Raw genomic sequence first — 26,784 nt, 5'->3', positions numbered from 1 at the left:
CTGAAATTTGAGGTTTCCTAGCCTCATATGGAAGTAAGTTTGAAACACGCTAAATGTCACAAGGAAAGGTGCAAGAAAATGAAGGAATAGACGGTGTATTGTTCTCAAGGGACACAAGTAAAAAGAGGCAGAAGAGTGCGGAAAAAAAGGCAAACTTTTTGTTAAGACCCAGACCTCTTGTAAAACACTACACAATGCAAGTAACCAGTGGTGGTACCACACATGCATTAAAGCATTTTGCATGGTTTTGAAATATAATGGGGACACACATCTTGAACCACTTAAGATACTTTTGAGAACCAATCAACAATATGATATCTACATAGGCAGCAGCTGTATGCTATTGAAAAAACATGAAGAAGTTTCAGGTATTGGTACAAATGTAATTCTTGTAATTTAGCATGACTTTAATAAAAGCTTCCATGAAGGACTTGTACATAACCATGACTGACAGATGTATTTTTTGACCTTTCAGTTAGCTCCATCAGCTCACTCAAACACATTTTGAACAGATTATGTACTGTAGTACTTGGTAGACTCTACATTAAACAAGAGACTTTGCTCTGAGGCACTGCTTCCAACACTCCATGGGGAAATGGAAGCAGGAAAAAACAAAACTCATAGAGTTCGACAGCTACCAAGGCAACACTTGCCATTTACAATATAAGCCCAAATATTTTTGCAACACAACTATATATTAATTTAATAAAATACACAATATAGCTCTTATACACTCAACAATTTGGCTCATATGCACTGAATCTGCAATAAATCAATAAAAATATGTCATTTGATGTAAACACATTGAATCTTCTTACATTTGCACATTTAAATGGTCATGTGATTTGTGTATGTCTAAGACGTTTTCACGTTCCTGAGCTATTTTAGTGTCCACAAATGAATAAAACATATCATTCATGTTAATTGTCTCTGAATATCATTACTCAATGGTAACTATTTTTCAGAACATTTCTAGGTCAAATTTAAAACATATCCATCATTATTTATACATTTGTTGGACACTAAAATGCTAAAGAGGCATTTTAAACCTTTAAATTTTCTTCTTTCATGAAGTGAATTAGTCTACGTGTGTGCAGGACAAAATGGACTATACCTTTTTACATTGAACTTTTATACGATATGAGGTGTTTTACAAATGACTCAGTTTTTAATTTTTTTTGACTAATGTTATGGAATGTTTTCTGTGTTTCTATGCGTGGCAGGTAACTTTATACAGAAATGTTTACCACAAATATGTGTTAATGTTTGGTGTAGCTTGGACTACTGCAAGGTCGTTTCAGGACTTTCAGTAGAAGCCTGTGGTGACTGCTAGAAATTCTACCACAGAACACAAATTATGACCCTGCTTTGTATGGGGTTTATAGGTAAACAGTTACGTCAGAATAAATCACGGAGGACAGTCTTAGAGCAATGAGAAAAAACTTCCATTCTCACACTGCATACCTTCCTAACAGATAGTCACAAGGTAACTTGCCTCCTCATCCTCCTTTTTCTTCTCTCTTTTTTCTTCTCTGTTTTTCTTTCCTCTTTGAACATCGTTAATTCTGTCCTAATATAAGTTTGGTCAAAACAAAGCCATTGTTATTTCTGAAAAAGAAACAGCAGTGAAAAGAACATACTTGTGGGCACTTCAGATGTTCACTAAAAGCCTTAAAGCAGCATCGGTCTTTCTTTATCCCTGTAAAATGGGGTTTTCACCAGGAGGGGTCATTTTTAAATCAACAGAAGAGACAAGAAAATGCCAATGCTTTTTTTTTTTTTTCACTTTCTCACAGCCACAGGGTCATTTCCTCGGCAGTCCTGCAGAAGCTTGTCGATTTCTCTCACGACTTCCTCTGCATCCACCGGCTCTCTGGCCAGATCTCTGTTAGAGTGGTCAAGCTGCTCCAGGACAGCGCCCATCTCACTGGAATCCCGGCTGGCTCTCGAATGCACATCGGCGAAGACCCTTGCCATCTGCTCAGAAGCCAGGAAGGGAGGGTCTCTCGGTTGCTTGCTGGGGGACAGATACTGACTGTCAGTGGGCAAGTACTGGCTGCTCGCCTCGGCCAGAGCCCCTGGCTTTGCTTCGCAACCATCCAGGGAGCCTTTCGTTGAGGTGCAAGGCTCGATGCATGCCTTGGTTGGGCTGCTTGATGCTGAGGGGACCTCTTGGAGGAGAGGGCTCAGGGCACGTTTGGCTTTTAAATAAGGTTTCACATTGGCAATGAGAATCGTGTGCTCTCGCTTGTCTTTTCCAAATGTACAAAAAGTCTTTTTCCCAGTGGGATTCACAGTTTCGTAAGTCTCAGTCTCAACATTAGCTTCAACTGTGGGTACAAAGAGATTTGTGCGGTAATCTGCGTTTTCAGCCTGATTGGTTGCAGGGAACTGTGGCATCCAACACCTGTCAGAATGACCAAGCACTCGGCATTCATCTGTGCAATTAACACACTCTTCTGGTTCTGCAAAACAAAAGAGAGGACAGCAAATCCCATCATTAGGGATGCCTTTACAGTTCTACAAAGGCTGCGATCAGCTCTCCCTGGGTTTGCTTGACCTCTGATCTCTAAATTAAAAAGGAAAAGAAAACAATAATTAAAACGTTTCAGGATGGTTGCATAAACCTGCTGGTTGAGACAACGGTTTTATTTAAGCCTATTCTCTAGGTATTAACAAATTTCCATAGTCTGGGAAGAAGTAAAAGTGGCCACTGGAGAATCATTCTCAGTAGAGTACAATATCACTGTAAACTAATCTCCTGGGGATATCAGTTAGTCTTTGTTCTGTGTAACCCATCCTGGAAACAGGGAACTTCAAAAAGGATTACCAGGTTTAATTTTTGAAATCAAATAACAGTGCAAAACCTGAATCACAAACTTCCATAAAAAGTCCTAAGCTGCTATTTTTTTTTATGTTTTATCCCTATTTTGCTTGTAATTGTTATTTTGGTGACAGTCATGAAATAAGGTTTTCCTTTAAAAGCCTGCTTTTCCTACTGAAGAGTAGCAAATGGAATTTTCTATCTGAACGTGTTATGAATAAGCTTGTCAAAAAGTGCACATTGCTATTGTAGTAGATTTGCGTATGGATCATGTAATCAGTTTTCTTCACTTCAGCTTTTTGTTTTTGGTGTAAGTAGGTGAAAATGTATTTTGTAAACAGATATAGTTCAGAATGAATGACAAATCATGATTTCAATTCTAAATGATAATGATTTCTGTGAGAATTTTTGCTTCTCTCTTTTGTGATAAGCATGTAAATAATCTAAATAAAGTACTGTTTAACGATCACTATTTCAAAGATGCTGAACAAGAAAATATGAAAGAAAATTCCTTCATTATGACAACAGCTGTATATGTCCATGAACTCAATATTTTAAAAGATAACTTTGAACTATATCTTCCCAGTTGTCCCTTTCATCTACAAATCATTATTTTCCTTATGTTTAATGATCCTTTTTAAATCAGGAACCTTTTTTTCAGGAGAGGATATTTACAGCTTAAATCTATGTGATGGGAATAGAATTCCCTACTCATTTGGGAACACTTGGGATTGCCATTTAATTGATGCGAGAGGATCTCCATAATGTATAGTGTCCTGTGTGCAAGGGAAAAAGCAGCAAATTTAATAGTGCTGATAAATTTATACAGTTACTTTTCAAAGTCATATACAAAATCTGAGTCTGTACTTAAAACACACAAAAAATTCCTTATACAAAAAGAAAAAAAATAAACCACACCTTAATTATCTCAAAAGGTTTTAGGATAAAATAATTTCTTATGAAACTAAACTCTTTTAGAAAAGAATCAAAATGGTGTTTTGACAGAACAAAAATTCTGTGGTATTTCATAGCATGTATCATTATTCACACTTGAAATGTTAAAAAGAAGTATCTACGTGGTTTGTCTCTATTTTAATTTTGTCTTACTTTTAAACATATATTTACCTAGGAGTGAATAAAATATGTTAAGTTTATTATGTAATGCAGGCAAGAATGCTGAAATGTAGTCTCAAACTGAACTATCTACACACAGACTCAAATACTATCTATGATTTGAAAGGTTGTCAGACAGATGGACACAAACAGAAGCAAAAAAATCTAGGCATTTAAAATTTTCTAGAAGCCTCCTTGTGCAGATTTAAAGTAGAGCAGAATTTAAACAACAGGATATCAGAAAAGTTTAATATCAGGTATCTGTTTTCATTACCTCTTCTGAAAGTGAATCTTCAATATTATGCCTGTGTCAGTAAGTGTTAGAAAAAAAAATACATATCATTTCATTCAACTAATCGTATCCTTAAAAAATACAGTAGAAAACTTTACTATCTATTTCACTTGCTAATATTTTTGTATCTTTTAGATTTGTGATTTTTAAAAACTTCATTTACAACTCATACACTCTCTTTGAAAGACACTAACATAATTTTATTTTTCAATATTGACTGGTCTCAATTTCAACAATTTTGATAGCCCAGCTTTGAATGAATTCAATATGAATTTAAGAATAGAGTGAACAGGACAGAATAATGCAGATTTATAAAAGTGTAAATTGACCTTGAATTTGAAACCATCAACATAAAATTATTGTTTGCACTTCACTACTGAAACTCTGCAGCTTTTTTTTACTTGACTTCATGTCACATCCTAGGGAGCAAATTTTGAGTATTGATTACGACACATTATATGCTGTTCACCTTGTCATTAGACTGTAATTTTGACAGCAGCATTTCAGAGACAGTGAAGAAAATCAAATGGACCCTTCTGTACAAGCTGCAGAAACTAAGAACATAAGATGAACTATAACTGCCAAGGGTCAAATAAGAATTTTTGAGAGAGTAGAATTATTTCTGAAGTGACATAAATAAATAGATGACTAGGTAGACACATAAAAGAGACATAGGTAGTACATAATGAATTACTAGCTAGATCAAAAAAGTAGACAAAATGGAAAAAATGAAAGAAAAAGAGAGGCGAGAAGGAAACCAAAGTGAGAGGAGAGAGGGAAGGATGGAGGGAGGAGTGAGGGAGGAGGGGCTTAAAGGAACGGGAGTTGTATTGGGAGGATTTCTGCTATGTGTACCTTCTATTATATTTTTAAAAATCCACTCAATAAACTAAGTGTGTATAATAAAGAATAATAGTGTGGAGGATTTTCTCAAGCCCTAGGACTATAAAGGTAGATAATAGCTTCTTTCTGTACCTTAGGGAAAACGAATCCCGAAACAGATATGTTGAATTATGAACTATAAAAATGAAAAAGAAGCAAATTATACAGACAGCCACTATTTGCATAGATTACATATTTGTATCAAAAAACAAATTTAGGGATCCTGGGCAGAAAACAAATTTAGAGATGCTTGATCCAAGATTCATTTTTTCTTCTGGACCAATCTGGGATTACAAATAAATTATTTACCCTCATTTTTGTCCTTTCCTTAGTATAACATAATAACCCTTTCACAGAATGCACCTCTTGCCAAGAAAGATGGGATAATCCAAATGATATACAGATGAGAGAAACTGAGAGATAAGCATATTTATATTGCAAAGTGAAAACAACTCTGAAGTCCGACAGCTAGAAATTTGGGCAGTTCTGTATATAGAGAAAGTTTACAGTGTTTAATCTTTTAAGTGTAAAATTCCCTGAAGGATCATGTGACAATCAGAAATTTAAATACTTGTTTAACATTAAGAATCATTTTCTATACTACTATAGTCACTTCTGACTATTATAAAAGCTCCCAAGGGGAGGGATATAAACACAGTCATCTTAATTAGTTCAATTTTGCATCTTAATTTATATGATCTTTTCCAAAAGATATAATCACTTAAATTACTGTAAGTACTTGCAGTTCAGCTGCCACCATAAACTATACATGCACACACACACACACACGTATAGATCTTTATTTGCATGTGTGTAATAAAATTGAGCTTTCTCCAGGAAATAGTCCAAACAAAATTTGAAAACTTAAATGCATGTCCAATGCATTCCTGAAAATTAAAAATCAGTAACTACCATAAGAGAAATACAGATGAATGAATAAAACACACAGGAAAGTTATATATTTGTAATATAAAGGATAGTAGATATATATAAAACATATATATAAATATATTTATAAATATAAAACCTTGTATATAATTTACATGTATGTATAAATCTTTTTATTTAAAATCACCAGTAAACAACCTTTTAATCTTTCCCTATGCCCTTCAACTATGAGTGTGAAACCTCTGACTGGTTAAACAACTTGACTACTGATTTTAGAATTTTATATAATTCAAGTTGATTTAGACATAAAGATGTATGAAATCTGCAAATTCATATTAGCCAATAAATCTGAAAGCTCTCTCTCTTTTTTTTAACCTAGATTAAACTGTTTTATAACTTAAAGATATTAGGCAAGCAAACATTTTTTGCCAAAATATACCTTCAAAGGAACAGGCATTGTGAAAGTTACATATATGTGAGGAAAAAAATATTTAGGTAAAACATTAAATTATCTGTTCCCAAATTATTGTATTTTAGTGATCTTCCACAAAGGTTACCAGAACTTAATGTCCACAATGTGATTTTAACCTTGTAATGTCACTACATCATGAAGAGTACACAGCCATTTCAAGATGGGTAAGAGGTGCCAATAATTACAATGTAGAAGATTAAAATTTGAAGTCAAAACACTATTTAAACCATCAAAGATTAACAAAGATTAAGGGGCCTCTATTGAACATAGTTATTTTGGGAAAAGTCAGGAGAAAACCCTTGCGTGTTGTGACTCAGAACTGTTCACTGCAGAAGAAACACAGTTCGAGGAGCCACGTCATGAAATTTCTTTAGAGTAAATCTATCTCTTTACTACAATCTGTCTCACTCTCAGGAAGGAATTTATCACAAATCAAAAGATAAGCTTATTTTCCCCATCTTCAAAGCATTATACCACATAACCCAAAGAGAGATACTTAGCAACTAATTTGTTAACACTTAGGGAAATATTAGAAAACATAAAAGGATTTCCTCCCCTTAGTTTCGTTGCCTGTTTCCTCCAGAGCCCACATATCTGTACATCTGAAAACATGCTTATTATTTCTAGAATAAGAGTTTCAGATATGCATCTGATTTAATTTTTATAATGAAGAAATAAACGTCTGGGTCGTAGAAATCTGAAAACCAAAATCCATTAATCAGAACATCAGTGAGGAAGTTCTAAATTGTTGTGGTTGTGGGGAAGGCTATTTGAGAGAGTTTTCTGTGCTTTACGACTGTCAACAAAATGGTTTTATTTCAGCTCTGTAAATAGCTTTAAATAGGAATAGTGCTCTTCTGTTAGTGTGGTGGTTGCTCCTGTTTCTAACAGCACCTTAAAATTGGAGTTGTTTCCAAGTTGAGAGCTCTATAAATGAAGTTCATTTTTTATTTGTTCTCACTTTTCTTTTGTATTTCTACTTTACCTTCTTTCACCAGTGTAAGCTTTCATAACACCTAATTAGCTGTCTGGGAAAGCAGAGAGCTGGCACCCATCTATATTTATGGCTGGCCCAAATGTTCTGGAGATTAACTCTACAAAACTTAAAGTTGACGCCCATCACAGATTATCTACCAGTAAACAATGGCAAACCAGGACCTTAGACTGACAGTTCGTGTACACCAGTTTTCTACTGAAAGTTTTTAATGTTGTAACCACAGCTTGCTTCACTGCCTTTTTCTTTCTTCAGTGCTCACAAACACACACACACAATTTTACACATGTACACACACTTCTCTATGAGCACAGCAAATTACAACTAATCCAAATATATTCTAACATATCAGAGAAAAAACACCAATACTAAAATAGAAATCTCATCAGAATACAGTCCAACAAAACTTTAATAAAATGTTTCTTCAGTAAATTGACATAATTCATAATATCCTAAAACTGACAGTTTTCTACCACATACAGTTCTCTCTTTTTTTGGCAATGTTAATGATTATTCACTTACTTCCCTTTACCATCCTATAAACCCCTTACACTTGTTATGATGATAGGGTGAGTCATTCCATATAAATGGCACTTTAACAATCTATATTCATTCAAATTATTTCCATTTTTGATTTCTATGTCTCATTTACTAGCATATTAGTTAAAATTAAACCTTCTGATTTCACACTATCTGACTATGAGGGGGTAAAAATTTCATTCAATATTACTTCTAGAGACAGCATTGGAAAGTTGTCTCAAAACGTCTTTCTCTGTGTCGGGGAATAAAAAGAAACAAGTATCCTAATATTATAATTTTATCACATGCTATTTCTTCTGCTAGTATTCACATGACTTCCAGGCTTAATTTTAGCACAATTTTTAATAACCTTGGTGTATCCCTTATTCAGGGAAGAAAAGAGAAGGGTAAGGGAAAATGTTGCGTCAGAGTACAATCACTTTATTTAGCCAAGTGATCTTTCATCTATTGCCTTGTATTTCCCATGTTTCTCACTTGGGCACAGTGATCTAGGCTGTTCTACTAATCAAATAACTGATAAACAAATACACAGATGTGGGATATGTTTTTGCTTCTTTTATTTTTTAATGTAAGATCACGTATCTTGTTACAATATGCTCATTTCATGAGCATGCTTGTTCACGTGTTGGCAGTGATATAATGATAAAACACTGGGTACTGGACTCCAGGAACTTAAAATATTTCCTAATAATTGGTCATAAGAAATAATAATTTAGAAACATAGTTCATGGAATAAAAATACTATGAGAGAAATGTATATATTTTTAGGTGTATGTACTGCTGACCTGGCTTCCAGAATTTACCTCAGTTGTGAAATGCCATTCTATCTGCTTTTGATAGGCAGAGAGCACATTTTGAAGAGGAGGTTATAATAATGCTATCAAATAGTCAAACCGTGGCAGCTTAGAAGTACCAATCCTCTGGCGTGCAATTACATCACACAACACTTCTGAATGTATCTCCACAACTTCATTCAGACACCAGAAACCACTGTCCTGTATCACATTCAACTGAATCCAACTGCAGCTGGGTATTTGGAGTGCTGGGAGCATTTGCACTTACTATTCAATGCACCTGCACACCTTCGGGGATGGTTTCAAGTGTTTGTGACCCTTTGGACATAATAATAGGTCTACCAGAGTGAATTTTCTGGCATAAATACTGACAACCACAGATAATGCTCTGAGATGAAGAAAAATGAAATTAAAGGGGAACATATGTTAAGGATATAAGGAAATCTGATACGGAAGCACCCGAAAAAAAAAAATGAGAATCTAAACCACGTATTGAGAACGTATGGCACAAATATAATTGTGTCCTGTGGCAAAGTGTCCTGAAATTAACATTCAAAATTTAGCTGCCACCCTTCCCCAGTCCCATAATGTAGGTGCAGCCATCCCCTGGGGTAGTAGCAGATGCTTAGAAGTGAAGGCACAGATAAATAGGGCCATCTCTTTCTTAACAGTTACGCTCAGGAGAACTGGCTCTGCAACTCAATTCTATACTAAATGGAACAAGTTTTTGTTTTTGTTTATATTTTTGTTTTTTTGAGAAAAGGACTCTGACATAACCTATCAAAGAAAAACAATATAACTCAAATGCCCCACCAGAGTAAAGACAGCTCAAATTCATTGGAAGTAGTAGATGTGTGTAATCCAGCAGTTAAAGGAATTATACTCAATCATTCATAAGGTAAGAATGAACTAAACATCAACTTTGTGAATTGGAAGTTTTCGAGCAAAGGCATCTTCGAAAGAATGTTGTGGAACAGGTGTTGTCTCAAGTAAAGGTTTGTGGTAAATGAACCCACGTTTACCCACCTCTAAAATTCTCCAGTCTGGAAGGCTGTATCTCTTTACCAAGGAGTTTACAATTTCATTAGAAACTAGAAACTTGATTTGAAACCACCATAAGAGAAATAATTCATGATTCGTTACATTTTGAACTATGTTATATGAATGTCAAACAGAAAAACAGAGAAAAGTGTAGATTGTAATACGGTGAAAGGCTTTTTAGAAGAAGTGGTGCTTGATTTGCAATTCAAGAGATGATCAGGGTTTCAACAGACAGTGGAGAGCAGGGATAGGGTGATCTAGGTAAAGAGATTAGAAAGTGAAGTGATTACCACACAGAAATGTGCGTTTCACAGGGTGATAAGAGAGCAGATTTGTAGGTCAAAAGATGTATATTACAGTGCCTAAAAACAAAGTAACAAGGGAAAAACTGGCTAGAATGTAAAAAAAAATGGAAAAGCTCTGAATAACAGACCGAATTTATTTTAAAGGGTAATGGAACACTAATATAGGTATTTGAGCAATTTATTGTACATCTCAGAAGATTCTTGAAATACTTAGGAGCTTGACTGAGCAGTACTGAACAACATTTATAGCCTAAAAATCTGCTTGGTCACAGAGCAAGTAGTATTCAAATCAGCATTACTTCTGGTACAGGTATCTAGCGTTTGGGCTCCGACCAGGATTATCTCCAACAGAGCACAAAGAACCTGTCATAGCTCTGGCACCATCATTCCAACTCCAGTCCTACCCCATTCTGCTTGCGTCTCACCCCACTTCTCCTAAACTAAAGAAAGACTTAATGTATGTTGATTCAATTGATATTGTATATTAACAATATAAATCCTGAATTTTATAGTTCTGCATTAGAAAACTATTTTTTTCTTTCTACATCTACTTTATCTCCCTTCCTGCTTTCTCAAATTTGCTATTACTATTAACCAACCATAAGATTGCATATGATCACATATCAGAAAGCTTAAAGGATTCTAGAAGGCCAGGAGAGGGAAGGTCTGGAAGAAAGAAGATCATTATATGTATCTAGAAGAGAAGTAATAAACACTCCTACAAGGCAAGGAACATGGCCACAAATAAGGTAGTAGATGTTGAATCTCAGAAACCTTTCAAAATTTATTCTGGATCTCAAGAAGAATAAAAAAATAATGAAAATATTCTCCAAAATACTCATTTCTATTTTGGACAAAGACTATGCCACGATTTTCCAATTGCATTATATACTCTAGTGTTGCTCCCTGACTCTTATTTTTTAATCTGTTTGCCTCATCAAGTTCCTTATGCCCCTGGAGGATCAAGACTCTGAGGTCCTAGTATATTCTTACATGCTCTATTCCTTGAGAATACACTCAATAGTCACACTTCTGAATTTGAACAGAATGCTACCATTGATATAAAGGAAGATGAAATTTAAAAGGTATCAAATACTATTGGTAAGCTATAATAAGAATGACCACCCCTTACAAATTACTCATTTCATTTATGAGAGTGTCTCGTCAGTTTTCAGAATGATCCCAGGACCTAAACAAAGTTATACATAATAGCTCTCTTTTGCTATGAGATACACAATATTTAAAGTAACATCAGATCTATCTGTTAAATACCATATTTATATAAAATTCTGAAGCTCTCTATTTATTATTGAGGGTACCATTTTCAATAAAATAAATAAATCCTACTTGACATATATCCACTGAAACATGGAGGTCAGAATATTTTCCCCTTAAGGGAATTTTTTAAACCAGAGACACTTTTATTGAAATTAAAATCTATGTTTAAGTAATCATCTCTTTATAATTTTAAATTATGTAAACAGTGAGTATTCTAAAAAACCTACACCTCAGCATCTATTAAATTTCTTTTATCTCTCCTAGGTTTCTCCTTTTGGCCTTTTTTTTTTTTTGATTCTACTGCATTGTTGGGTCAAACGTGCCAGTTTCTCTCTTTTGTTTTAAGGTAGTTGCCTCTGTATTTTATGCTTTATCTGACAGCTACCATCAACATATGAATTAATTAATAAGTCCTTGTAATTTTAGATTCTTGAAAGGGTTAATGCAGCTTCCAAAAAAGCCTGATTTATATGCAGTGAGAAACCTATGCTCTGGCATGCAGTAGTTAGTAAAAACTGTTTGGTTTACAAGGGCAAATTTAAAATTCTAGCGACTTAAACAATACTGTGAGTTTCAGACCCAAAACTATTTAAATATACTACTATGGAGGAGATGTTTTCCTTATGCTTTTATCGCCTGTGTAAGTTAACCCCATCTCTCATAATGACACCATTTTTGATGACATGGATGAATACACCTAAAATTCAAGTCATTCTCCTAGCAAAGTGGTAATTATTAAGGAAGGTCAATGAAAACATGCCTATTAAGCTGAACTCTTTGTAAAAAGGAAGCAAGATCGTCTTATTAGTTTTTCTCTCCTGCCTGCTATCTGGTTTCTGTTGGGATGTATTTCTATTTACTAGTTTAAATCTCACTGTTCACCTTGTTTCTAGCGCCTTTTTTTTTTTTTTTTCAATTGCTAGAGACAAGTAAATGGAATCAGTATCATTTCTGGCATTCTCAGAAAACAAGAGTTAATTCAGATGCAACTAATCCTCTCTTACTTATTATTTAGTAATCAATGCTTGCCAATAGGATTTGGGAGTCCCAGAAGATGGATTTTTTAAAAAGATTTTAATATTATAATATTTTAATGATATTATGGTCTCCAAAGTCTATTCATTAAATTCATAGAACTCTACTCTAGAGATAGATCTAAAGTTCCAATTAAGTTACCTTAAATTAGATGGACATGGTTCCAAAAGAACAGATGGGTGCCTTGCTCAGATGAGTATTTTTAAAAATGTAATTTTTTAAAAGAAATAAGTAAAACAAAAGATGTTTTCTTTCAAGATTTAAAGCTGTGGGAAAAATATGTGAAACTATACTTTTCCATAAATAATTCTTACAAAAATTACTTATATTACAATAATTTAAAAATAAACTGAGGAGAGACCTTCAAGATGGTGGAGGAGTAAGATGTGGGGATCAATTTCCTCCCCACAAATACATCAGAAATACATCTACATGTGCAACAACTCCTGGAGAATATACTGTTATGAGAGAAAAAAATAAGATACTTTTATTTAGAACAATAATAGGGAAATTACCACCTATTTTGTCAAATGCAGTTTTATTAGAATATGGGGCCACAGTCAGTCATTTTTTTACATTTTGTCTATGGCTATGTTCATGATACAAGGGCAGAAGTGAATAGCTACAAAAGAGATTGTATGGCCTACAAAGCCTAAAGTATTTACCATCTGGACCTTTAAGAAAAAGTTTGTAGACCACTGACTTGGGATAGATATTTTGAGTCTCAAGCTGGATCTTAATACTTTTATATTCCCTCTTTTAGCAAGATAATGTCTGTGAAAGCCAGGTGTTGAGGATTTTTTAAGAATGATTTTAAAAAATTTCCTTAAACCTCATATACAAACCAAGATCTAAATCTGCTGGTCGATTATATAGTAGAGTTTGTTCTAATTAGAGCTAAACTATGAACCTTCTTGCTCTATGGTAGTAGGATGGTGTGACTTTCTAAACCATGGTAGAGACTCATCAATTGATCTTGAAATCAATTTTCTGGTTGTAACTAAATTTTTTTAAGTGAAATAGACAAAGGTAGAAAAATAGAGAGTAAAGGCAAGATTGCTTATAAAAGCTTTGTTTCAATTTGATAACACACGTGCACACACACACACACACGTTCTGGTTTACCATATATCAACATCAACTAGAAAATGTTTGAAAGTCATTGCTTAATGAAATATGAAGCTTGTAACCCAAGTGTTGTGGAGCATTAAGGATGATGGAGTTAAGTGTGACTATACTGTTCCAATCTCATCCTTAGGGACCAAAGATTGGGAGATGGAGAAGAGTAGAGGATATTTAATGGAGGACGTTGGCACCCCTTCTGATTTAGTATTCTAGAAGGAGATCTCTTTGAAGACTTCTCTGTGCAAAAAAAAACAAGGGCATGCCAAGGAGAGTTAGAAAGGCTGTGGGTATATTCTGCATTTATTCACTTCGAAAATGACCTGGATTATTGTACTAGAGTATAGATGAGGGTGGGAGCAGAGTCTCAAGCAATATTCTTGTTCCCCCAAGGTCTGCTTAGTGTTTTACAAATTTATCCACATGATTCATGGAGGGGAGGTAGAAATATAGAGGAACCAATATACTGTTAAGCAAATAACCCACCATGTTCAGTTACTTTGAGACTGAAAGTAAATGGTAGAGATGTCGTTCTGACACTCCCTTTCCCCTCTCCCAAAGCCAGATGACAACAGTGATCCCCAAAATGACCAGTGTTGGAGGGAGACCTTCAAGATGGTGGAGGAGTAAGACGTGGAGATCACCTTCCTCCCCACAAATACGTCAGAAATACATCTACATGTGGAACAACTCCTATAGAACAACTGCTGAATGCTGGCAGAAGACCTAAGACTTCCCAAAAGGCAACTCCCCAAGTACCTGGGTAGGGCAAAAGGAAAAAGGAAAAACAGAGACAAAAGAATAGGGATGGGGGCTTCCCTGGTGGCACAGTGGTTGAGAGTCCGCCTGCCAATGCAGGGGACACAATTTCGTGCCCCAGTCCAGGAAGATCCCACATGCCGTGGAGCGGCTGGGCCCGTGAGCCATGGCCGCTGAGCCTGCGCATCCGGAGCCTGTGCTCTGCAACGGGAGAGGCCACAACAGTGGGAGGCCCGTGTACCACAAAACAAACAAACAAACAAAACAAAACAAAAAAATAGGGATGGGACCTGCACCTTGGGGAGGGAGCTATGAAGGAGGAAAAGTTTCCACACACCAGGGAGCCCCTTCAATGACGGAGACAGGGGTGTGGGGAGGGGGGAGTGGGGGACAGGGGGCAGGAAGCTTCCGAGACACGGAGGAGAGCACAGCAACAGGGGTGCAGAGAGCAAAGCAGAGACATTCCCGTACAGAGGATCAGTGCCGACCAGCACTCACCAGTCTGAGATCTTTGTCTACCCACCCTCCAGGCCGGGTGGGGGCTGGGGGCTGAGGCTCAGGATTCGGAGGTCAGATCCCAAGGAGAAGACTGGGGTTGGTTGCATGAACACAGCCTGAAGCGGGCTAGTGTGCCACAGCTAGCCGAGAGGGAGTCTGAGAAAATGTCTGGAACTGCCTAAGAGGCAAGGGACCATTGTTTGGGGGTGTCCAAGGAGAGGGGATTCAGAGCACCACCTAAATGAGCTCCAGAGACTGTCACAAGCTGCAGCTATCAACGTGGACACCAGAGATGGACATGAAATGCTAAGGCTGCTACTGCAGCCACCAGGAAGCCTGTGTGCAAGCATAGGACACTATCCACAACTACCCTCCTGGGAGCATGTGTATCCCACCACTGCCAGGGTGCCGTGATCTGGGGACAACTTCCCCAGGAGAACACATGGACTGCCTCAGGTGGTTGAAATATGCCTGCTTCTGCCTCCGCAGGCTCACGCCACATTACATACCCCTCCCTCCCTCCTGCCTGATTGAGCCAGAGCCACCTAATCAGCTGCTCCTTTAACCCCATTGTGTCTGAGCGAAGAAAAGATACCCTCAAGTGACATACATGAAGAGGAGGGACCAAATACAAAGCTGAACCCCAGGAGCTGTGTGACCAAAGAAAAGAAAGGGAAATTTCTCCCAGCAGCCTCAGGAGCAGTGGATCAAATCTCCACAATCAACTTGATGTACCCAGCAACTCTGGAATACCTGAATAGACAACAAATCATCCCAAAATTGAGGCTGTGGGCTGTGGGAGCAACTGTAGACTTGGGGTTTGCTTTCTATATCTAATTTGTTTCTGGTCTTATGTTTATCTTAGTTTAGTATTTAGAGTTTATTATGATTGGTAGATTTGTTTATTGATTTGGTTGCTCTCTTCCTTTCTTTTAATGTATAGATATATATATTTTTCCCCTTTTTCTCTTTTTCTGAATGTGTATGTGTTTGCTTCTTTGTGTGATTTTGTCTGTATAGCTTTGCTTTCACCATTTGTCTTAGGGTTCTGCCTGTCCGTTTTATTTTGTTTTATTTTATTTTTCTTACTATAGTTTTTAACACATGTTAGCATTGGTGGATTTGTTTTGTTGGTTTGGCTGCTCACTTCTTTCTTTTTTCCTTTATTTATTACTTTTTATTTTTTTTATATTTAATATTTTTTTAAATGTCTTACTTTAAAAACTTTATATTATGATTTCTGTCTTTCTTTGTTTCTTTCTCCACTTTCTTCTGAGATGTGTGACTGACAGGGTCTTGGTGTCAGGCCTGTGACTCTGAGGGGGGAGAGCTGAGTTCAGGACATTGATCCACCAGAGACCTCCCGGCTCCATGTAATATCAAATGGTGAAAGCTCTCTCAGAGATATCAATCTAAACGCTAAGACCCAGCTCCACTGAATGATCAGCAAGCTACAGTGCTGGACACCCTATGCCAAACAACTAGCAAGACAGGAACACAACCCCATCCATTAGCAGAGAGGCCCCCTAATATCATAATAAGGTCACAGGTGCCCCAAAATACAAAACCAGTTGTCGTCCTGCCCACCAGAAAGACAAGATCCAGCCTCATCCACGAGAACACAGGCACAGTCCCCTCCACCAGGAAGCCTACACAAGCCACTGAACCAACCTTAGCCACTGGGGGCAGGCACCAAAAACAATGGGAAATACGAACCTGCAGTCTGTGAAAAGGAGACCACAAACACAGTAAGTTAAGCAAAATGAGAAGACAGAGAAACACACAGCAGACAAAGGAGAAAGGGAAAAACCCACCAGACTAAACAAATGAAGAGGAAATAGGCAGTCTACCTGAAAAAAAATTCAGAGTAATGATAGTAAAGATGATTCAAAATCATGGAAGTAGAATGCAGAAAATACAAGAAACATTTCACAAAGACCTAGAATAACTAAAGAGCAAACAAACAATGATGCACAACACAATAAATGAAATGAAAAATTCTCTAGAAGGAATCAATAGCAGAATAACTGAGGCAGAAGAACGGATAAGTACGTGGAAGATAAAATAGTGGAAATAACTACCACAGAGAAGAATAAAGAAAAAAGAATGAAAATAATTGAGGACAGCTTTAGAGACCTCTGGGACAATATTAAACACACCAACAGAAGATAAACAGAATTGATAAATCATTAGCCAGACTCATTAAGAAAAATAGGCAGAATACTCAAATCAATAGAATTAGAAATGAAAAAGAAGTAAAAACTGACACTGCAGAAATAAAAAGGACTGTGAGAGACTACTAAAAGCAACAATATGTCAATAAAATGGACAACCTGGAAGAAATGGACAAATTCTTAGAAAAGCACAAGTGTCTGAGACTGAACCAGGAAGAAACAGAAAATATAAGCAGACCAATTACAGGCACTTTAATTAAGACTCTTATTAAAAATCTTCCAACGAACAAAAGCACAGGACCAGATGGCTTCACAGCCAAATTCTATCAAAGATTAAGAGAAAAGCTAACACCTATCCTTCTCAAACTCTTCCAAAATATAGCAGAGGGAGGAACACTCCCAAACTTATTCTACGAGGCCAACACCACCCTGATACGAAAACCAGACAAAGATGTTAAAAAGAAAGAAAACTACAAGCCAATATCACTGATGAACATAGAAGCAAAAATCCTCAACAAAATACTAGCAAACAGAATCCAACAGCACTTTAAAAGGATCATACACCATGATCAAGTGGGATTTAACCCAGGAATGCAAGAATTCTTCAATATATGCAAATCAATCAATGTGATAAACCATATTAACAAATTGAAGGAGAAAAAACATATGATCATCTCAATAGATGAAGAAAAAGGTTTCAACAAAATTCAACACCCATTTATGATAAAAACCCTCCAGAAAGAAGGCATAGAGGGAACTTACCTTTAATAAAGGCAATATATGACAAAACCACAGCCAACATCGTTCTCAATGGTGAAAAACTGAAACCATTTCTCTAAGATCAGGTACAAGACAAGGTTGTCCACTCTTACCATTATTTTTCAACATAGTTTTGGAAGTTTTAGCCACAGCAATCAGACAAGAACAAGAAATAAAAGGAATCCAAATTGGAAAAGAAAAAGTAAAGCTGTCACTGTTTGCAGATGACATGATATTATACATAGAGAATCCTAGATGCTACCAGGAAACTCCTAGAACTAATCAATGAGTTTGATAAAGTAGCAGAATACAAAATTAATGCACAGAAATCTCTTGCATTCCTATACAATAATGATGAAAAATCTGAAAGAGAAATTAAAGAAACACTCCCATTTACCATTGCAACAAAAAGAATAAAATACCTAGTAATAAACCTACATAAGGAGGCAAAAGACCTGTATGCAGAAAGCTATAAGACACTGATGCAATTAAAGATGATACAAACAGATGGAGAGATATACCATGTTCTTGGATTGGAAGAATCAACTTTGTGAAAATGACTATATTACCCAAAGCAATCTACAGGTTCAATGCAATCCCTATCAAACTACCAATGGCATTTTTCAATAAACTAGAACAAAAATTTTCACAATTTGTATGGAAACACAAAAGACCCCCCAAAAGGCAAAGCAATCTTGAGAAAGAAAAATGGAGCTGGAGGAATTTGGCTCCTGGATTTCAGATTATACTACAAAGCTACAGTAATCAAGACAGTATGGAACTGGCCCAAAAACAGAAATATAGGTCAGTGGAACAGAGTGGAAAAACCCATGCACATATGGTCACCTTATCTTTGATAAAGGAGGCAAGAATATACAATGGCAAAAAGACAGCCTCTTCAATAAGTGGTGCTGGGTAAACTGGACAGCTACAGGTAGAATGAAATTAGAACACTCCCTAACACCATACACCAAAATAAACTCAAAATGGATTAAAGATCTAAATGTAAGGCCAGACTGTACAAAACTCTTAGAGGAAAACATAGGCAGAACACTCTATGACATACATCACAGCAAGATCCTTTTTGACCAACCTCCTAGAGAAAAGGAAAGTAAAACAAAACAAACAAAAAAAGAGACCTAATAAAACTTAAAAGCTTTTTCACAGCAAAGGAAAACCTAAACAAGATGAAAAGACAACCTTCAGAATGGGAGAAAATATTTTCAAATGAAGCACCTGACAAAGGATTAATCTCCAAAATTTACAAGCAGCGCATGCAGCTCAATATTTAAAAAAATTCAAACAACCCAATCCAAAAATGGGCAGAAGACCTAAATAGACATTTCACCGAAGATGATATACAGATTTCCAGTAGTAAACACGTGAAAGAATGCTCAACATTACTAATCATTGGAGAAATGCAAATTGAAACTACAATGAGGTATCATCTCACACCATTCAGAATGGCCATCATCAAAAAATCTACAAACAATAAATGCTGGAGAGGATGTGGTGGAAAGTGAACCCTCTTGCACTGTTGGTGGGAATGTAAATTGATACAGCCACTATGGAGAACAGTATGGAGGTTCCTTAAAAAACTAAAAATAGAACTACCATACGACCCAGCAATCCCACTACTGGGCATATTCCCTGGGAAAACCATAATTCAAAAAAAGTCATGTACCAAAATGTTTATTTCAGCTCTATTTACAATAGCCAGGACATGGAAGCAACCTTAGTGTCCATAAACAGATGAATGGTTAAAGAAGATGTGACACATATATACAATGGAATATTAGTCAGCCATAAAAAGAAATGAAATTGAGTTATTTGTAGTGAGGTGGATGGACTTAGACCCTGTCATACGGAGTGAAGTAAGTCAGAAAGAGAAAAACAAATACCATATGCTAACACATATATATGGAACCTTAAAAAACAAATTGGTTCTGAAGAACCTAGGGGCAAGACAGGAATAAAGATTCAGACCTAGAGAATGGACTTGAGGACACTGGGAGGGGGAAGGGTAAGCTGGGACAAAGTGAGAGAGTGGCAAGAGAGTTTACATTTGGCACTACCAAATGCAAAACAGATAGCTAGTGGGAAGCAGCTGCATAGCATGGGGACATCAGCTTGGTGCTTTGTGACCACCTAGAGGGGTGGGATAGGGAGGGTGGGAGGGAGACGCAAGAAGGCAGGAGATAGGGGTATACATGTATATGTATAGCTGATTCACTTTGCTATAAAGCAGAAACTAACACACTTTTGTAAAGCAATTATACTCCAATAAAGATGTTAAAAAATAAACTGAATCTAAATATCCTCAGTGTGCATCTACGCACATACACAAATGATAATAAATATGTATTTTCACCAAAAATGCCTCCTGTGAAATGAAACCTTTCTGAGAGAACTATTAAAATTGATAGTGTCCCAAAGGTTACTTTAGAATAAAATATAGACTGTTTGAACAAAAACAATTTGGCCTTCATCTTACTAAAACAAATCCTACCATAGCATATTGTTGCTACTATTATTACAGTTCAAAAATATATAAATAGTAGGAAACGAGAGAGTGACATTTTAATTGACATTTTAAATAAACCTGTTTTCAAAATTACTTCTCAAAAACTATTTGGTCCTTATTACCTTTACTGTGTTGTAATTTTATCAGAAGCTGGTGTTTTTTACCCTCTAAGAGTGGGTCATCTCAAGAATGAAAATTTAAGCAAAATCAGTATACTAAATATCCATGTTCTAGAGTAAATACACAGAAATGTAAGTTGTAATGGGTTTTACTGGCAATGACAAGCCATTTTTCTACTAACAGCTTTAATATTTTGTAATCATTAAAACACACACAAGTATAGAAGAAATTGGGGAAAAAAGGCCATGAAACTCATATATAGAAGGAAAGGATGTGAGGCCTTCTGTATCACCCTGCTATGTAATGTAACCGAGGGTCAAAACACTATTGGAGAAGGCTATCCTTGAATCAGAGCAAAGATTAAAAGGTGTTTTAAAAGAATATGAAGTCTACCCATATATAATGCAGTATAAACATCAAAATGTGTCTACAGTGGTGTTTTAAATACTTTATCTTGGAGAGCACTTTCTGAGCTCTGATAACCATACCCAAAGCAAAGAACAGATGATAAAAGTAAAGTGCATCTCCCATGAGTAATAACAACAGGGGAATCAACATAAGTGTATGAGAATTTATTTTATTTTCAGACATGTAATCTAAACTAATCTAAAAGAAAATCTATATTGACATCACAGGGAGAATTCATTGAGACGGTCTTTTCTAATTCAGGCATGTTCTGTTTGAGTTTTTCCCTTTAAAAATATGTATGCTCAGTCTCAGAAAGAAGTGATCCTTTGTGCTGTGAAAGTCATTTTTGAGTAGCTGCTTAACATTTCCATGATCATAATGAAAATAGTCATAATCTGGACTACTTCGGGCCTTTTTAATCTGGCCCAAAGATATTTGCTAGACAATACTACCATTAAAAAAAAAAATTAACAACAAGTCAAAGTTGTACACATTCTTTCACAGCAAATCTCTTTGTAATCTTTAGGAAAATGGCAGCAATCTTGTAACTGAAGTCTAAAATTCCTTTAGAGCACTGTAGGATTTAAGTCAGTTGGAGAATGCAGAACCTGTTACTGGACACGTAGTTGGGATTATAACTTGTCTTCCCGAAGGACAGAAAACTTGACTTTGAGAAAGTATAACTCTAACCTTAAATTTTTAGGTGACTTTTTTTTTTGCCGTACGTGGGCCTCTCACTCTTGTGGCCTCTCCCGTTGCGGAGCACAGGCTCCAGACGCGCAGGCTCAGTGGCCATGGCTCATGGGCCCAGCCGCTCCATGACATGTGGGATCTTCCCGGGCCGGGGCACGAACCCATTTCCCCTGCATCGGCAGGTGGACTCTCAACCACTGCGCCACCAGGGAAGCCCAAGGTGACTTAATTTTTGAGGTTCAGATGAGTGTGTTCCTTGATCTAAGATTATCTAGTATTAAAATCCAAGTTCCATGCTAAATTAAAATTAAATTTAACTACTTGATTTGGCAGATTTCTAATAAAATATTTATTTTAATGTTTATTCATTGAATTGATAAAAATATACATGATCACAAAAGAAAATTACCTAGCTAATTACTATAAATATGGTCATTGTGGTAAGTACTACTGCATACTGGAAAAACTACTAAGTTAGAAGTACTTGGAAAATAGAAACTTCCTATCTGTTGGGTGGTTCTTTTATTATTAAAAACATATATATCTGTACATAATTTTACATAAAATTCCAAATATAAGTGATGTATTGTGAGATTAAGCACTTATTTTAAAAGTACACAGTCTGGGACTTCCCTGGTGGCGCAGTGGTTGAGAATCCACCTGCCAATGCAGGGGACACGGGTTCAAGCCCTGGTCCAGGAAGATCCCACATGCCACAGAGCAGCTAAGCCTGTGCTCCACAACTACTGAAGCCTGTGCTCTAGAGCCCGAGTTCTGCAACAGGAGAAGCCACCACAATGAGAAGCCCGCGCACCGCAACAGAGAGTAGCCCCCGCTTTCCGCAACTAGAGAAAGCCTGTGTGCAGCAACGAAGACCCAACAACAAAGACCCAATGCAGCCAAAAATAAATAAATAAATATATTTATATTAAAAAAAAAAGTACACAGTCTAACATTACCTCACTGAACCATAAACGTAAGAACTGTAGCTATAGAAACCACATATTTTGGACATAGTGTTTTAAACAGAAATTTATAGTTATTCTGATTATTTTATAACATACATATACAATGATTATATTATATATAATAATTCTATTATAATAATAATCAAGGAAATATATATGTATATAAACAGAAAAAGATTACATTCAGTAAGGTCCAATAACTGAGTTCTAAATTGAAGAATTCTATGACAGCATAAATGTTAATGGAAAATATTCACTAGCTTCACTAGCTTGATACTTTAAAAAACTATACAAGTTTGAAATAGGAAGGTAACTCCAATATGCCAGATAACTATCAACAAAGAAACACAACTAAAAAGCAAGCTTGCATACACTTATACATGCACCCTTTGTACACATGATGAAAAAACACATCATTCTTGTACCAGGTGGAAATAAATAGAAGGAGCGTAGCCTAAGGGCAAAAATCTTCAAGAACTATTTAGTGGATATTAAACAAAAAGGCTTAATTCACCTCACAATACCTACTGGTTTTCCTGGTGCTCAGTCACAGCACCCAGATGACTCTGTGTTTCAAGTTGCAAGCTGGCCATAATAAAGCACACGTGTGTACGTATACACACACATACACACACACAGGGAACAAACACGTGCACATGTACAGAAAATGGATCTCAAATTAAGAGAGAGAAATTTTTAAGAATACACAAAATAATGGATAGAAATTTACATTATAAAAGCTAAAATGCTCTATGGGGATAAATGTTGATTTGATTTTTATAGAATTGAAAAATAAAACTTTTTCCCAACTGATTATAATTTAATGAACATGAAATCACAACTATTTAAGGGTAATAAGAAAGATTGTATGCAGGTGTGTGTGTGTGTGTGTGTGTATGCATGTGTATATGCGTGTGTGCATGCCCACATTGTCAAACTTCCCAGCTTACCCTCCAAAATCAGGAACAAATAAAACGTTTTTGTTCCTGTGTATCTAAGGTCTTTCCTTTTATTTTCTCTCCCATCTCCATTCATTTCCATACAAAAATAATGTTACCTCTTCTTTTTCTGGCATGAGTAAAGCTACATAAATAAATATAACAGTGATTGCTAGATTGCTATAACATACCTGTATATTTTTCAAGCACAGCAATATATATGTGTATAAATATATATACATATATATGTGAATCTATATTAGGGTGATGTGCAAAGATTTTACAAAGTAATGTGTAAAGCAGCCTTTAAAATATTTCTGCAAAATAACACTTATCTAATACAAAGTATAACTGCCTGTCCAAAAGGAAAAAATAATTTGAGGACCCAGTTTCTCAGGTGAAACACAGTTCTTTAGGCTGTTGAACAGTGAAGCAATTTGCTCTATACCCACAACATCCAAGAAAAAAAATCAGTTCTGCTTTCTTGTCCCAGCCCACTTTTCGTTCCATCTATTTCTTCCTTAGCATTTCCTACACGATCTCCTAAGTGAAATTAATACAAGTGTAGATTTTTTATATTAAATAATTAAGAATTGAGCCACTTAAACTCAATAATAAATATGAAAAAAATATAAATAAATATTTAGATTCTCTTTTGAACCCTTAATATTTCACAGCTTTTCCTGATATACTAACAGTACCAATACAGATATAATAGGATACATTATCAATACTTATTTACAATGCTATTGTCCTTTAAAAATAAAGTTTACAAGTTCTGCATGGATATATATGTGTACATATATATATGTTTATATACGTATATGTATATTCGTATATATATAAAATGCATGTGTGCATAGTCCTCTGAGTGCCATCATCTAACAAGTAAACTTCAGATCAAAGAGAAGAAAGCTAGCAGGTTGAAGAAATTGCTCACCTGGAGGAAGCAGATCAACAGACTGAAGTCTACTTGTGATGGTGTGTAGGGTGAGGATAGCAAAGGAAAGCAAAGTCAGGAATGCTTGAAAAATAATATATTTTTAGTTAACAAATAGAAAAACCAAGTGAATGATGAATCCTTCTCTATTGATTTCAAATTTTGTATTAAATTCTTTAGATTGATCAATCCCTAAACATATGGTTTTTGGCATTTCTCCAGATAAAAAGACAGTCTTATTGGAAGAAGATTACTTTTTTGGAGTATTTCTGTTTAGATGAGTTAGAAACAATGCAAATTAACTACATGAATGCCTAGGTCAATGTGGAAAATAATCTCATGATGATGATGGATTCATTCTTCCTAAATAAAGTACTTTTCTTCAATAGTGAGTAGAAGATGTAAACAAGTGGGACCAAAATTAAACTTGCAAGAGAGCAAGGCTTTAATAAATATTTTACTGCATTTTTTTTCTTCATGTTAGTTACACAATGTATATTGTCTGGAACTTGAAAACAACACACTATTTGTAATTTATTTAATGCTTTACTCAGTTGCCTATAATCATTCAGTTTTTAAAACTGCACTGACAGTATTAATGATAATTATATATATTTCTGTAACAATTTCTGTTCTTTTTCCACACAGCATAAAAGAAGTTATTTAATATGACATTAAGGGAATGCGGCATTTTTTTGGTTTTGTTTTGTTTTCTCTGAACCTTTAACTAACTTAGGTATATTATGGAAGTGTATAATTGATCAATTTCTTACACTAAAAAAATAATATTTTGCTGGCATTAATGTTATTGAAATATGCAGTGAATATTTGAAACAAATTGCCTTCTAAAAGTTCTGCCAAAAAAATGCCTGTTGGTAAGCAAACGTTGCTTATTTTCTAAGTAGTCTCATTTTCTTAGTTTTAGCCTTTATCCAACCTCTGTCATTTGCCCCTCCCCTGGAATGTAATTATGCAGAATTCCAATGTAAAACAGGTTGAGTTGTTAATAAAAGGCAGCTCAAACATTTTTTTCACACTGTTGCCCTGCCGATGTTTCATTTTTTTCTTTTTTTCCCCTGGCTTCCTGTTTAATTTGTGTATGTTTCTCTCCTATTTTTAAAGTATATTCCCACAACAGATGGAAACACCTGAAATTAAGTCTGCCTCTTGCACATGTTTAAATAATGCCTATTGTGACATTTAACACAGTAAAGAGAACACACAGAAAATTTGTTTAGGGGAAAGAAAATAATTAATCTGTAAGTCATCTTGTTACTATATTGAATTTAAAATTCTGAAGAGACAATCTGGTTCTTGCCGAAGACATATGAGAAAAAGTTAGTCTACAGCTTTCATTTATTCTTATTTTGTTACCAGATTCATTTGTCTTTTATGCTTTTGACATGACTCTTAAATTTTCAGTCCTACAATAAACTGAACTTTTTTCTATCCACTGACCAATTTACTATGTAAAAGGCACTTTACATTCACTTGATAATAATCTAAACTCAGAAATCAATATCTAACACTTTTCAGGTATATTCAAAATATATCTTATATTATTGAAATAGTATAACCAAAGTCATATAACCTACATATAAGGTGTAGGATTTTTTTATTCATAAAAATACAGTTCATCCAAATTGGAGAAAGAACAGCTATAGGTTGTGCACTAGGTTGGAAATTGTCCCTCAAATATTCATGTTTACCCAGAACATATGACCTTGGAAATATGGTCCTTGCAGATGTAATTACCTAAGATGAGGCCATACTGGATTAGAGTGGGCCCTACTCCAAAATCTGGTGTCCTTATAAGAGAAAAAAGAGATACAGAGACAGTCACACAGGGGGAACACCATGGGAAAGTGGAAGTTAAGGTTGAAGTACTGTGTCTAAGATAGCTGGCGACCACAAAAACTAGCTAGAGAAAAGGAAAAGTCCTCCCCTAGAGCCATCAGAGGGCATGGCCCTGCTGACACCTTGATTTTAGAATTCTGGCCTCCAGAAATGGGAGATAATAAATTTCTATTATTTTAAGCCACTTTGTTTATTAGTTTTGTTATGGCATCTTTTGGAAACCACTTCTGATTCTGGTACCAGAAGTAAGGTGTTACTGTAACAAATACCTAAAAATGTGAAAGTGACTTTGAAATTGGGTGATGGATAGAAGATGGAAGAGTTTTGAGAGGTGTGTATTTTAAAAAGCCTAGATTACCTTAAGGGAACTATTGGAAGAAATATGGACATTAAAGGTGATTTTTCTGAGAGCTCAGAAAGAAGCCAGGAGAGCTCTAGAGAAAGCATCTATCAGCTTAGAGGATACCTGTATGGTTATCATGAACAGAATGTAGATAGGAATATAAACAGAACAGTTGCTTCTTGTGAGAGCTCAGATGGAAATGTTATTGGACTCTGAAAGTCAA

General features: G+C 35.6%; 1 protein-coding gene across 1 annotated transcript in view; it reads right to left on the bottom strand.

The window, feature by feature from the left end:
• Nucleotides 1-795: 795 nt before the first annotated feature.
• Nucleotides 796-26,784, bottom strand: part of PCDH17 (protocadherin 17) — a 103,411-nt gene continuing 77,422 nt past the window's right edge. The window contains exon 4 of the mRNA XM_079902969.1: nucleotides 796-2,465. Within this exon, the coding sequence (XP_079759095.1) occupies nucleotides 1,783-2,465 (683 nt within the window). The 3' untranslated portion in view covers nucleotides 796-1,782. The remainder of the gene's footprint in view (nucleotides 2,466-26,784) is intronic.

The sequence above is a fragment of the Stenella coeruleoalba genome (genome assembly GCF_951394435.1).
Source record: "Stenella coeruleoalba genome assembly, chromosome: 18".
NCBI lineage: Eukaryota > Metazoa > Chordata > Mammalia > Artiodactyla > Delphinidae > Stenella > Stenella coeruleoalba.
Note: the sequence above shows the minus strand (reverse complement) of the source record. Positions and strands in the feature narration are given on the sequence as shown.